At 36.6% G+C, this 14,112-nt stretch overlaps 1 protein-coding gene across 1 annotated transcript in view; it reads left to right on the forward strand.

Moving 5' to 3' along the window:
- FRY (furry homolog (Drosophila)) overlaps nt 1-14,112 on the forward strand; it is a 134,829-nt gene that overhangs the window by 104,952 nt on the left and 15,765 nt on the right. The window contains exons 53-56 of the mRNA XM_010011901.1: nt 4,291-4,491; nt 5,017-5,178; nt 8,079-8,242; nt 9,426-9,615. Of these exons, the coding sequence (XP_010010203.1) occupies nt 4,291-4,491; nt 5,017-5,178; nt 8,079-8,242; nt 9,426-9,615 (717 nt within the window). The remainder of the gene's footprint in view (nt 1-4,290; nt 4,492-5,016; nt 5,179-8,078; nt 8,243-9,425; nt 9,616-14,112) is intronic.

The raw sequence follows: 14,112 nt of genomic DNA on the forward strand, positions 1-14,112 counted from the left end.
TTCATGGACTGTGACCCTGCAAAGATTTGATTTATACCTGGGGCTAACTTCAAGACAGAGGCCTAAATTAATCAATACAATGATTGTCTTAAGTTGGTTGTGGAACAGAAACTAAGCTTCTCTAGTTTTATGTGAAGTAAAATGAAAAGTGTAGTCTTTTACTTTATACAGGTTTTAAGTTGCCATGGATCTGAGAACTTGTATTCCAAGGTTTAGTCCAGACTGACTACTGCTTTAAAGAAGTAGATACGTCAGTCAGACTCAAACCTACTGTTAGAGTTTACTTCTGTAATGACCAAGCTAAAATTATATCATTTACATCAGGTCAGAATTTGATATATTCATAAACATCAATAAAACAGTGTTATAAAACTTAAGCTATCAAGGGCACAAACAGTCTTTCAAAAAATACCTTATGATTCAAATAGGCCAGTGATGCTTGTATCATTCCCAGATCACAAGATGTACTTGTTTGAAATTTCATAAACATGTGAAAGCAAGTAATGGTTATTTTCAAACTTAAAAGATAGACTGAAGGCTTGAAGTTTCTGTAATAATACTACTTACAATTGTAGGCAAATGTTTTTCTACGATGTCTTTAATACAGTCATTTTACATAGATTCTTTCTATTTGTTTTTCTATCTGTTATATCTGCTACCCAGGAACTTCAGGTAAGAATGCTACTTGAACTCAGATGTGCCAGCATATGTTATGCCTTCTTGCAAATTTGTATTATAGAATAACATCATAATTTTGTTGTTGCCTTCCCCCTCTTCAGTGTGTGCATAGGTGGATGGGTGTGCGTGTGCTTGCAACTCTGACAGGTGCTTCATTTTTTGTCTTGTATGAGAAATATTTTTGAGGTCTTTTTCAAAAATTCTGCTTCAGTTCAAGTTTGGTTTTGGTGTGTTCAACAATCTTCACAAATTTTAAAGTATCTTAATACTAGTACCAGCATTTTTCAAATTGAGCCATTTCTCCCTATGGTATATTTGTGCATAAATAACATGTAAAAATAAAATAACATTATTATTTATAATATAGTAAAGTTTGTGCCATTTGTTTCCATGGGCAAATTATATATTATATTTCCAGCTTTTCAGTCATGGTATATTGGCTCCTTTTAGCATCTTGCTAAAGCAGGTACCTGAGACCTCTTCATAAAGTTTACATTACTGCCTACCAGCCTGAATTGAGTTGAATAAATTAATTAATTCATGCAGCTTAATTTAATTCAGCTGTATACACCTGCCAACTTTGCTGGACTCATTTACCCTGTGAAGAAAACTGAAAAGGTGCATCAGAGGTTGCTAGTTTGGGACCTAAACTTGCAGTTTATTGATATATGGAGAGAACTGAAATGATAGACAACTGTAATAAGTTGTATGAATGAAACCAAAATCAGCAAAACCAGTATTTTGCTTATTTCTGACAGTTTGTACATCAGTTATTATGCAAACATGACCCCTAAAAAATCTTTTGTCTCAAAATGCCCATGCTGTAAAAGGTGCAGCCATATGAAGCTAGTGCCTTACTATGGAGTTCCACAGTACTTTTGCCAATACCCTACAACATTTGTGTTACTCCATTAACTTCGTATACTTCATCAATACATTAAGGATAAAAACTCGTGTGAACAAAGTTTTGCATGATTCTTACTGGCTCTATGGAGGAGCGGTGCTGCTGTCCCTTACATAGGGTCACTTTCTTTTTTACTGCCCTTTCTGTACCTCTCCCCTGGGTTGTTTTAACGTTTAAAATGACTTGCAAGGGCACATCTGCTTCCTTACTGGAGGGTGGTAATTGTGGAAAGTTTTATGTGGTCCCTGCTCACTGCTGACCAGACACATTTAGAATATGCGACAGTTTTCTGTTGAATTGATGTTTGTTGTTGGTGGCTTTTCAGATAGGAGATAGCTTTGCTCTCATTGTACAACCACTCAAGTACATCTTCTTGTTAACTATGAAAGAAATACTGCTTAACAGACTATAAGAACAATGACCCCACCTTCACAGACATGTGGTGACCTCTTGTTTAAATTCAGTATGATTCTGGGTGCCCCTGTAGCAAGCTTACGCTAACCCAAATACTATGGGTATTTGCATTATACTGCGTTTCAGCTCTCTTTACCCTTTTCCCTCACTTTTAATTCACTCCCCATTCTAACTGCATGCCCTGGAAGTGTCCCATTTCATTGTTGTTTTTTTTTAGCCGGCTTCCTTCTTTACGACATAGCAGAATAAAACTGCAGCAAGACATATTCCCATAGACATGGGCTGGAAAATTTACCAAAAGCTGTATGAGGCATCATGAGGATCGGGGAGTGATGACACTCATCTTTGCTTGCTTGCTTATTATGTCATTTTGTCACTTGTTAGTTCAGTAACTGAAGTGTTTGTGTAGGATGTCTCATTGCTTCATGTGTCTCCAGCCTGTGTGGGGAAGGATGGACAACCAAAGAATTTGTCAAATTAAATGATTGGGAACTGAACAGTCATTTCTATTATTTAAAGAGACCTAATTTCTTATATCTTAGATGTCTTCTTTTCCCACACAAAACTACAACTCTATGATCTCAGTCCCAAGATGAGAACAGGATTCTTCCAATAGTGTGTCTGGCTTCCTAACAATTTCATGTTCATTTGCTCTTGAATATAGTGTATTCCTTAGTTCTAAATGTTCCTGTGGATTAGAGTTCTTGCATTTCTGAATTGTCTTTTTCCTTAATTTTTTTCCTCGCATTTGTTCATGAACAGTGAACTTAGTGTCGTGAAACTGAACTTTTCCTCTATCTAATCGTATTCCACAGCCCATTGCATTAAAGGGCAGTGATGCAAAAATCTATTTGCAAGTTTGTTGATTGGTAAGGAGGTAATACTACAATTGAATTAATTGCACTTTGTGCAGTTTGGTCCCCATTCATTAAATGTCTGAGTAGTCCTGAATGGGAATTGCTCAAGTGTTTAAAACTACAAATCTTCTTAAGGGATTTTTCTGAACTGATACCTTTTTCTCTGTGATTGCACATAATTTCAATCTGCATAAACCCAGGAGATACACGTGATCAGTGATTTGGTAATAATACTTATGATTTTTCTAGGCAGAACTGTATTTTTGTCACATTCATATTTAAAAAATCACTGTCAACTTGAATTTTCAGCAACTGATTTGCTTGTTTAAGTGTGTTGCATCTTACAGTCTTGTTTAAAACAGTCAGCCCTGAACCTTAAAAAGAAGCATTTTTCTCAGTAAATTTCCTTCCCACATTGATGTAAGTTGAGGGCTTTCGCCTAGTTGAAGTACCCAAAACTTCAACCATATACTTTAGGGTAGACCCTTCTTACTGTTTAAGGAGCCTTTGGCCTCTGCGGGTCCATGACAGGAGCAGTTGTGGAGACCTTCCTGCATTTGGCAGAGAGGAACCTGACTAGGCTTGAAGAACGGAGCAAGAGAATTTCCACTGGAAAATACATAAACAAATGGAAAAACAGTGGAAAACTAATTGCCATTTTTATACATGAAAGAAATCAAGTGATCTTTGTATCAGTTCTCCAGCCTCACAAATAGTTATGCCGGTTGCTTCATGCACTTGGCTTTATGTAACTGTGCATGGGATCAGAACTGAAAGTTAATATAAAATGTTTGGTCCATTTGACTGTGTCCTTTTTAAAACATGAAATCTCAGGCAATGCTAACCAGGATTTTCTCAAAGTATAGTTTCAAATAATTCAAATAAATTCAAGTTACAAGAATAAGCAATCTGGGCCTAGAGTAAATGTTTTAAAAGGTGTGCTGCTTTAGCTATTCCATTTTGTGTGTAAATGAAGGGTTAATTCAAATCTACACATCATTGTGATTATGTATATAATGCAGAAAACGTAAAATCTTTAACGCAGGTTTTGCAATTGAACCATTACTATGATCTGTGCTCCTAATACTTCTAAACATCATGGAAAAATCCTTTAAAATTGCTTCTAAAGTTTTCATTTGCCTGTCATTGCCCTACTGGTATTGAGGTGTGTGTATACCTGGACTTACAAAACCAAATTCTTAAATCAACAAATGCATGAAAAACATTTAATACTGAAAAGACTGAATCCTCATTTAACTTGTCATTTCCATGCTTCTGCTCTTATCTTCAGGTGAACAAACAAAATAATGCTTCTATCAAGTTTGTATTATATTTTTACATAAAAATATTTCTTGAGCTAACTTTGATCTAATGATATTAGTGGTTTGTATACTATGAGTTTCAGATCAAGGAAGCTGACCCTGTATCTGATTTCAGGGTGAGAGCATGGACAACTTCAACTGGGGAGTGCGCAGACGGTCCCTGGATAGCCTGGACAAGTGCGACATGCAGCTGCTGGAAGAGAGCCAGCTCTCAGGGAGCACGCCCAGCCTCAACAAAATGAACCATGAGGACTCGGATGAGTCATCAGAGGAGGAGGACCTGACCACCAGCCAAATCCTGGAGAACTCAGACCTAGTAAGTTGCAAACTTGCAATTTAAGAAAATACAGGGTTGTGGTTTTAAATAGCCTGGGCTTTTAGTTTCCTCTCCTGCAGGTGCAGTGTAATCAGCTGAAATCAGGGGGTGGCACTCAATGTGGTGTTTTGTTGCTGCTTGATTTTCCGTTATTTGCAAATGTAAACAGGAATTTTAATGCAAAGTTCGAAACACAGGAAACATCAGATCTGATTATTTGGCCTTTTTTCCCACAAATTACTCTGTGACAGTTTTGCATGACTGGCCAGTAGTAAATCTTTCCAATGTTATCTAATACTTAAAGAAATAGGACAAGGCTCTGGTTTGGTAAACTGTGTCATGTTTTCATTGTTCACCTCTGGGACATTTGCATACAATTTTTATGAGAAACATTGAAAGGGTTATAATATGTCTGCATGTTAACTAAGAGAGCCACCATCACTGTCCTTCTAGCTATGTTTGTTTTGCAGTGTATGGTAGGGTAGCTATATACTCAGTTCTGTGCTTTTTTTGTCTTTTTAACAGATTATAAATCTTTCCCCATCTGAGGATACACATCATATTGACTCACTTTCTACATCGTGTGACACGACATCAGCAGACCCTCATCATTTTAATATAGGAACGTCCAGCTTTGATGTGTCTTTGCCTGACATGAATAATCTCCAAGTTTCTGAAGGATCTAAGGTGAATACATTTTTACTTTCTTTTCCAACTAGACTGTATTCTAAATAACACTTTTACAAATTTGTTTTACCTACGCTTTCATAAAGGGTTTTTTCTGTGAAAGCAAGTATATTCTGACTTCCTGTTTGGCATAGTGCAATACATTCATATGCTCAGGCACATTCATACCCTTTCCTTTCTACTTATACTTTCTTCATTAAAGTATTTTATTTATTGTTTCTTAAGTATGCTGCACTACATATGCACCAAGATACTACAAGCTCATTGGAAGACAAATTCATGAACTGGCTGCAAGTTACAACCCTAAGGGAACAGACTTCTGTTCCTTCATGCTGATTTAAATGAATGATATGCTAACTCATGTGGTGGGTGTATGCGTATATTCTCTGAGATGTTTTTGCATGTGGGAACCTATTGTACAGTTATGTGCACTGGATTCAGTTGTTGCCTTTTGGCAGACATTTAGAAATTTTAAATTCATGATCATAAAATTAAGCAATTTGGGGGCGGGGGGGAGGGGAGGAGACAGGATTTGGAAGGATACAACAACCACGTTCAGCACAGATTATTTCAGACAGTTGTATCAGAAGATGAACTTAGAGTAAGGTTGGTAAGTGATTTATCAATGTGGGAATGGTTTCTTTAATTTCCTGTTTGATAATACTTGTCTGTGGGAGAGCAGGTGAACCTACTCCTCTCAATGTCTCTCCAGAAATATAATCTGGGGTGGGATGTGTGTGTGGGTTAGTGGCTTTATGACACTGTTGCTTTATTAGTAAAACTTTCTCTGTCGTGTCTGAATTGGGTGACTTCTGCAGAAAGGGCATGTGATGATGCAGAATGGGGCTGGGGAAAAAAGTACATCTTGTGTAATCAACAGCTTTGATTCCAGTTGCTGCTCTTGGTCCCTTCCAAATTCAGCCACACACAAAAATTATACAGTATTCCTAGCACTGCATATAACAGAAGTAATGAAAACTTCTGGTGAAGGAATCATAGAAAAGGAGATGGGAATTGTGCTGAATATTGAATAAATCGTTTATGTCAGAAGCCTCCCCAGGAGTAAGAAAGAACAGGAGAAGGAAGATGTGAGGAAGGATAGGAAAGGAGGGGAACCTGTCAAAATAATCCTTGCGGAAAAGGTGAACTCATTATCATTTGTCAAAATAACTGTTGTTAGACAAGTTACCATGTAGCAACCATAAGCAGAAGTTGGCAGAATTTCAGTTCAGGAAGCTGCAGTCAGAACAGATATGTTTGCAGGTGGTGACTGCAGCTAATCTCATGCATCCAGCTGCAGTAGCTATTGCTATGCACATTAAGAATTGCAAATCATAGTTCATGAGTTTCATATATGCCTGAGGGTTTAGAATCTTTACTGTGAAAATTTCTTTAATATCCAAATACCCATGTGCCAGTGTTCACCAGAAAATGAAAAGCTTTGGAAAAAGTAAATCAGTGAAGAATGTAAAATCACAGGAATTTCTTGTGGGATTGACTGGCAAATTCAGTTAGTCCTGATGCAGGTTTGATATTGTTGAAATACATAACCCAAATTGACAAGGATTTGCCAGTGTTACGAAGATGTTTGAATTTATAAGCTTCATAGAGAATGCCGACTTACTGGTTTTTGCCTCAAGGATATTTTCTTCTAGTATGCATACTTCTGCATTTTTACTCAAAACTAATTAGAGTCAGTATAAACTAAGTTAAAATGCCAGGTTTTGTATGTATTTTAGGGAAGAAGTAATCCAATTTCTAGTCAAAAAAACTTGAATCTTGCACCTAAATAATTTTTATTTAATTTCATAAAACAAAATCTGAGCTCTTTCCTGTTTTTCTTCTCCTCTGAGTTCTTATTTTCAGAGAGCTGATGGTATGTCAGCAATGCAGAGGAGAATTTTTGTTACTTCTTTAGTGCTGTACAAAAATGTTTAGTTGCTGCATCGTAAGCAGAAACAAAAATATCACCATGACTTTTAAATAGATTCAGTGAATGAAAGCAACAGGCTGATTAGGTAGAATCATAGAATCTAGTCCTCAAGTGTTTCAGGGCCAAAATCCAGGTATTACTGTTAACAACACAAAATTAGTTAGACTTATTTTCTATTAAAGGTAGTAATCACAATAATTAAGATACTATTTATAAGGGATTATAAGGCAGTGATGGTAATGCTATGAGGGATACAAATATTTAGATTATGCTATTTTATATATTTTTCACCCATTTCTGGAAGTGTACGCCAATCCTACCAAAAAGCCAAAAGATTAAAACTGAAACAAAATTGGTTCAGACTAAAAATGCAAGAGAAATTGGAAAGTTTCAGAAGGAAATCAAGAGCTTTAGGTGCTAATGGATGAAAATAGATGGAAATAATAGAAACATAATCCTTTTAATGGCCTGTACAATGCTTTGGATTACTCTTGAATGGAAGTTATTCTGTAAATGACATGCTAAAAGTCATTCTTAATTCTAAACATGCATATAGTCTTCCAGGCAGTGGGGATTTTTTCAGTATTTTGGAGACCTCTTAATACACTCTTGGGCACTATAAAGTGGTAAGTGACAAGGACAGCCTGACAGTGTCAAGAACCCTACTGTTTTTCCTGAAAAAGTACTTCCCTGTTTTGTTGCCACATACATTGAAATCTGAAATTCTTTGCTAGAAAAATTAAGTTGAAGAAATTCCTAAAAAATAATACTGATCCAAGACAGCAAATTAAGCAAATGCAGTATTTTTGAAGAAGTGTAATTTGAGTCATGTAATTTATAACCTGTGGTTTTATATCTGTTTAATTTAACATGTTATCAGGTGGGGGTTTTTTTCATTAAATGCTTTATTAGTGGAATTAACATATTGGTTTGCTGTTTTCTAAGACATCATCATTCACTCCCCTAGGTTGAAGCTGTACATGAAGAACACGATACAGCAGTCCATGAGGATGACCTTTCGGGGTCTACAAATGAAATCCCCGGAGCATTTGAGTGCAGTGATAGCCTTAGTCTGGATATGACAGAGACTGAAGAGAAAGTTGACAGGCTGGAACAATTTGCTCTTGCTAGGTACTTGTATATGCTGTTATTTGTAAAAGTTCTTTTACACTGTACAATAAAGTGTTAATGTGTCAGTTAATGGAATGGCTATTTTGGCTACAGAAGTTATAAAACTGTCATGAGTTTAGAGCAGTGAGAAGGCAATGCTCTAATTACCTGCATAATTATCACACAATTAAAAAAAACCCAAGATTTTCCTTCTAGGATAAACAAGATATGTCTTTTACGCACGTCGATGCAGTTAGTCACTGTATATATAATATATCTAATCAAAAGAAAAAAATAGGATTTTTAAAGATTCACAGTAATGGAAATACTGCTTAGTTAACTGCTCGACAGATCATCCTTCTGATTTCTTATGGGTCATAAGGAAGTCACAATATTATCAAAAACTCCCATCTGTATATTCTTGAGGCTGCTGGTGAGCATGGATGGACTCTAGTATATGTTGCAACAAGGCACCAAGATTTTTCCATGTGTTATGGAGATCTTTCAGATTTTGGATGCTGAGTTAGACTGCAATTAACGGGTGTGTACGGAAAGGAGTAAGGATATATAAAGAAGCTCGGTCTTTGTGTGCCACACATCTCAGAATCACAGTTCCTGTTCTTGGGAGCCATAGGAAGTATTTCTCCATCTCAAAGGGTAATAATGCAAGATCAAGTAGCTTAGTACCCTTTAAAAACGGAGGTCAGCCGGTCTCACTGACCATGGACTGCCAGAATAATGCTCTGTCCTAAGAACAGTGTAGAGGAGGGATGGATATTCTCCAATCCATTACACTGGGGGGAAACCAAGCAAGTCAGTGTATATTATGTTGGTACATGCCAAGATTCTTTTCAGTACTTCTATATGTTATTAAACCAATTTTTCCTAGAAAAGGAGTTTTTCTTCATAGGCTTTATCCTCCCATGAGGTTTCAGCCTTCTTCCAAATGGCGATACAACAAAACAATTGAAGTATTCTGGGTTGGAGAAAGATGATAATGGCTTGAAGATAGGAATTAGTATTTGGAGGGTTTTATTATTGTAGCCAACACCTCACCAACCTTCAAAAGTCATTTGAAAGTTTATGAATATTTTTAGAAATGTGCTGTAATTGGTCTTGCGATTATATCTCTCTGTCGTAGCCTATTTTATCTCCCACCTTCCTGGTATTCTCCTTTCATCACTGTTTTTTTTTTCTCCTTCAGTTTTGGAGATGTTGATCGAAATGCCTCCCCTCCTCCCTCACCATTTTTTTCTGCCATCCTTGCTGCATTTCAGCCAGCAGCATGTGATGATGCAGAAGAAGCCTGGCGTAGTCATATCAACCAGCTCATGTGCGACTCTGATGGTTCCTGTGCAGTTTATACATTTCATGTGTTCTCTTCCCTGTTTAAGGTGAGAAAACAAGTTTAAGATACACAATCAAAATGTTTAGATTCTGTGTGGCTGTTAGGATGGTTCTTGATAGTAGTACCAGTAATGAACTGCTAGGCAGATAACCATTGTAATTTTGCACGCTGCAGAATTGCCATACTAGATTTTTATGCAGAACTGTTTTCTAGGACCTGTTTTGTCATTAAAAGTAGTACATATCTCATACTTGCAGGTTTGGAGATAACGTTATAAAATATGGATCCACTTCAAAGAGTATTTTCTTTAGTACTTTACAAACAGCCTGAAACACTAACTGCAAGAGACAGGAAATAGCCTCTTCATCTCCAACTATTGTATCTGTTCTTTCATCTCAAACTGTTGAAATCTGACCATGCCCATGTAAATGTCAACATTATTAAACATTGTGTACCAAATATCCAGCTGCCATCATGTAACATAAATTCCAAAGACTGAGTCTGAAGATTAGAAATACATTTTTCCTTTCTAAAATTGAATGCTGACAAAGATAAGAATCTTGCAAAAAGATAAGAAAAAAAAAGAGTCAAATGTACAAGCTGTTCTAAGGAATGACTGCCCTTTTTTATGTGTGATTAGTTTTAAAACCTTTTTTAATTGTTTCTCCTGTCTTATGTGGAGCAGCTGCAGGATGTGTAGCTTGCTGCAGCAGTGAACAAAGCAGCCAGGTAACTTCATGCAGAGTTTAAGAACCCATGATCTCAGAGTACACAATTTTTTAGTAGCAGTGAGTACCCTACTAATAATTACACCATCTTGAGACCTTTTTATATCTTTTAAGACTATCCTTATAAGAAAGAAGCATCATACAGTAAGAATCTCTTTTCCATCCTGTTTCTTCTGTGCTCCACCAGAGTTCATTACATGTCTTCTCTAGCTGCGCATCATGTCCTCCTTTAAACATTACACCACTGTAATGTTTGGGTGCCTTATAGGCATCTTTTTAAACACTGGTAAATAGCCATTTGGAAGGAAAAAAAACAGTGTTGATTTGAGTGCATGACAGTTCAATTTTGAAAATTAGTTCTGTGTTTCTTCATGATGTGCCTTTCAGCTTTTCTGCCTTCTTGCAGTCCTAGAGGTTAATAGCCCTGTATAAGTGTTCTGAGAGTTAGAGGTTAATAGCCCTGTTTAAGTGTTCTGAGAGTTATTCGTCCTTTCTGTTCTCTTTGAAGAGGTGAAAGAGAACTAGTGCCACACTTCTGAAAACCAAATAAATAATGCTGTGTAATGCAGGACTTAAACATTACCTGTAAAGTGCCTGTTTTAACTTGCACAAACTACATTTGCTGTTGTGCTTGCCCTGTATTCAGGAGGTGGTCTGCTCATTTTCTGCAGTTGATGCTAGAGGAGAGAGCTACAGTAGTGCTCTCAAAAATAATAGAATTCAATAACAGTAATAAAAATAATTTTTAAAAAAGTGTTAATAGTATCAGCAAAACAGAATTTTCTACCTGGAGTCACAGCCGTATTTTTAGTTTATAAAATATCTTTGTTCTCCTCTTCTAGGTTAAAAGATAGGAGTATTACTTCCCTAGATTTTTGTCATAAGATCCCAGTTTATCTGGAATTATGTTGTGTTTGCACCATCAAATTTGCTACTCATCCACTAACTTAAAAGACTTCTGACCCTCACAAACAAACAGGGAGTTTCAGAAATGAGCCCAATACGTGCTAGGCTTGCAATGCAAAGTACTGCCAAAATATTTAACTGCGAAACAAAATCATTGTTTGGAGGAGCTTGTCAGCTCAATACTTGGTGAAGTGAGAGAAGTGCATTTTCCAGGGCACCTACATTTCAGTCTGCATCAAGTTAATGGTATCTTGGATGTTTGCCCACAACACGTTAAACTTGTTTATAATTCCTGAAATTACTGAAGTACTTTTCCTGTAAATGGGTCATAGCTCAGAGATCTCTGGATTATCTTTACATCTGCCTCTTTGTATTTCATCAAATCAAATGTCTGCCAGCAGACCAGCCAGTTCCAAGACAAGTAGATTTGAGAGCTAGCAAAGTTTCCTCAACCGAGCGGACTTTTATTACAAGTCCTCTTCCCAGAAGAGGACACCTGAGGTTAAGAAGAAAACATTTGAGAATATTTTGTCATTATTTACATTGACACAGCAACTATACGCAGGCATACACCTATTCATAATATGACATAATATGGTGGTTGACATTATTATTCACACTAGTCCCATTTCATAAAATATATACTGTGTTTAGACTTCGCTTGAAAGATTTCAGTCACTGTAATCTGTGCCCAAAAGGACATAGCTAAGATGATAACTTACTATAGAACTAATAGCCCATGTAATTACAAGATATATTTAGTGAAGTGCTATATACACATAGATACCAAAGTACAGTCTCTCGCTCTTTTACATTTTAATGCTTTTAAAACACTGTTCAAGACTTATCTTCTTAGCCATAGATTGATTGTTGCTTTTATGAATATCTGAAAAGGAAAACAGTAAAGGAAGAATGTGTTTTCTTGAATCTAAACAGCAGACTGGTCAGCTTTTCATGAAGCCATGACTGAAATGTTTTGAGGAAGTTATTCTCATAAAATAAACTTGAACTGTTAAAATACATGAGTAGATGTGTGCTGGAAGGGACCTGTTTCTGTTCCTTATCTTGTCCAGGATAGGATCAGCTATAACTTTCATGCTGGTCAAGTGTTTTTTAATTTTTTTTCTCTAGACTGTTCTTAATCTTTCGACTCAGGTGGAATGTCACACCATTCCTAGGCAATGTAGTCCAATGCTTAAACTCTCCTTAACTGCTTGAAAATTTCTCTTTCTGTGTTTTATGCCCATTGCTTCTTGCTCTATACACAGTCATATTTATTCTCTTCTTTGCAGTTTGAAGACCATTACCATGACTTCACCTATCCCAAACTTCTTTTATTTAACCCCAGTTCTTTTAGCCTTCCCATAAGCCACCTTGTTTTAACTTCTCACTGTTGCTATAGACTCTCTTCAGTAGTCTGTTTATTACTTGAAAAATAGGAGCATGTTCTGTATTTCAGCCTCAGTTCTTGCAAGCACTGACTATAAGAGGATTACCTATTTTATAGAAGGTATTCCTGTTGAAAAACTTCTCTTTACTAACTGCTGTACATTTCCCACGTGTAACCCGATCTAGTGTGCAGATATTGTTCTGCAAAATTTTGCCTCCCTAATTATTCTCCATCCCCAACGTGCTCTGTGGACTGTTTCATCCTAGGTGTCCAACCTTGTCTTTCTTTTCATGAGCCACTTCTCCAGTTTATCAAGATCAGCCTGAATTCTAATCCAGGCTTCCGAGGAGTTTGCAAGCCCTGCAGGTCAACCATCCATGCACTTAATAAGCATGAAGCATATTCCATTGTTCAGTATTTTCATTAATGACTTGGTTAGTCCCCAGTGGGATCCTACTCCATTTATCTTTGCAACAGGGTAGCGAGCTGCTGATGATAATTAACTTCCTAAGATGGTTTTGCACACCTAGTTACCTCTAGGCCAGGGTTCTCTGCCTTACTTCTAAGATAGTAAATGAATTAATATATAACATATCAATTGCTTCTCCTAATAGAAAATTTTATCCCTACATGAAAATTAAACAGTTTCATATGATTTTTTCTGACCAAATCAGTCAGAAAGAATATTATTTGTATCTTATATGTTCTCCCATTTCCTGAAATTTATGTTTAATTCTTTTGCTCTTGGTTTGTTTTTTTTTTTGAGATAAGCAATTTGCTCAAGTTTTTACAACACCCTGGATTCTGTGAGTTCTCAAAGATACTTGTTATGGTTCTTAGACCTCTTTAGCCAGTTTTATAATTATCATAGCATGTTTTCCCTAATCTGCAAAGAGGTAGAAATATCCAAGCCCTTACTAGCAAGATCTGTTCTCACCTGAGTTTTCATAGATATCTCACTTACCTGTACACTGATGTTCTTTCTTGGAGCCATAAGGCAAAAGAAGGCATTAAACACATTGGTCTTTTCAGTAGCATCTGTTAGTAACTGTTTCTCTTGGAATTGTGATTCCTTGGCCTTCCTCTTAATTATTTCTACTTTACTTCTTGACATTCTTCCTTTCTCTTACTGATTTATTTGGCATATCGTGCCTACATTGCCATGCTATTTTTGGTATCCAAGTTAGTAATTTTACCCAGTTTCACTTTCTGTTCTTCTTTTTTGCGTGAGTATTTGCTCAAGTGAAGTATCTGTGATGTAGCCAGGAGTATGTCTTCATACACTTTTCAGTGTATAGAATCTTTCAGTGGTATAAAATGTGCTTCTGCCATCTTTTTTTTTTTCCTAAAGAATGGTTACTTCTTGTTATCTCCTTTCCCCATGAAATTATTTCTAATGGACTCCCTCCTGCAAATTCTGAATTCACTGGAGTCAGTTGTATTACTTCTGTAATCTGTCTCCTTCACTGCCTCACTCATTAACTCAATTACTCTTCCTGAGGAGGGCAACCTAAGCAGG

This window comes from Nestor notabilis, unplaced genomic scaffold (assembly GCF_000696875.1).
Source record: "Nestor notabilis isolate BGI_N333 unplaced genomic scaffold, ASM69687v1 scaffold30203, whole genome shotgun sequence".
NCBI classification, from domain to species: domain Eukaryota; kingdom Metazoa; phylum Chordata; class Aves; order Psittaciformes; family Psittacidae; genus Nestor; species Nestor notabilis.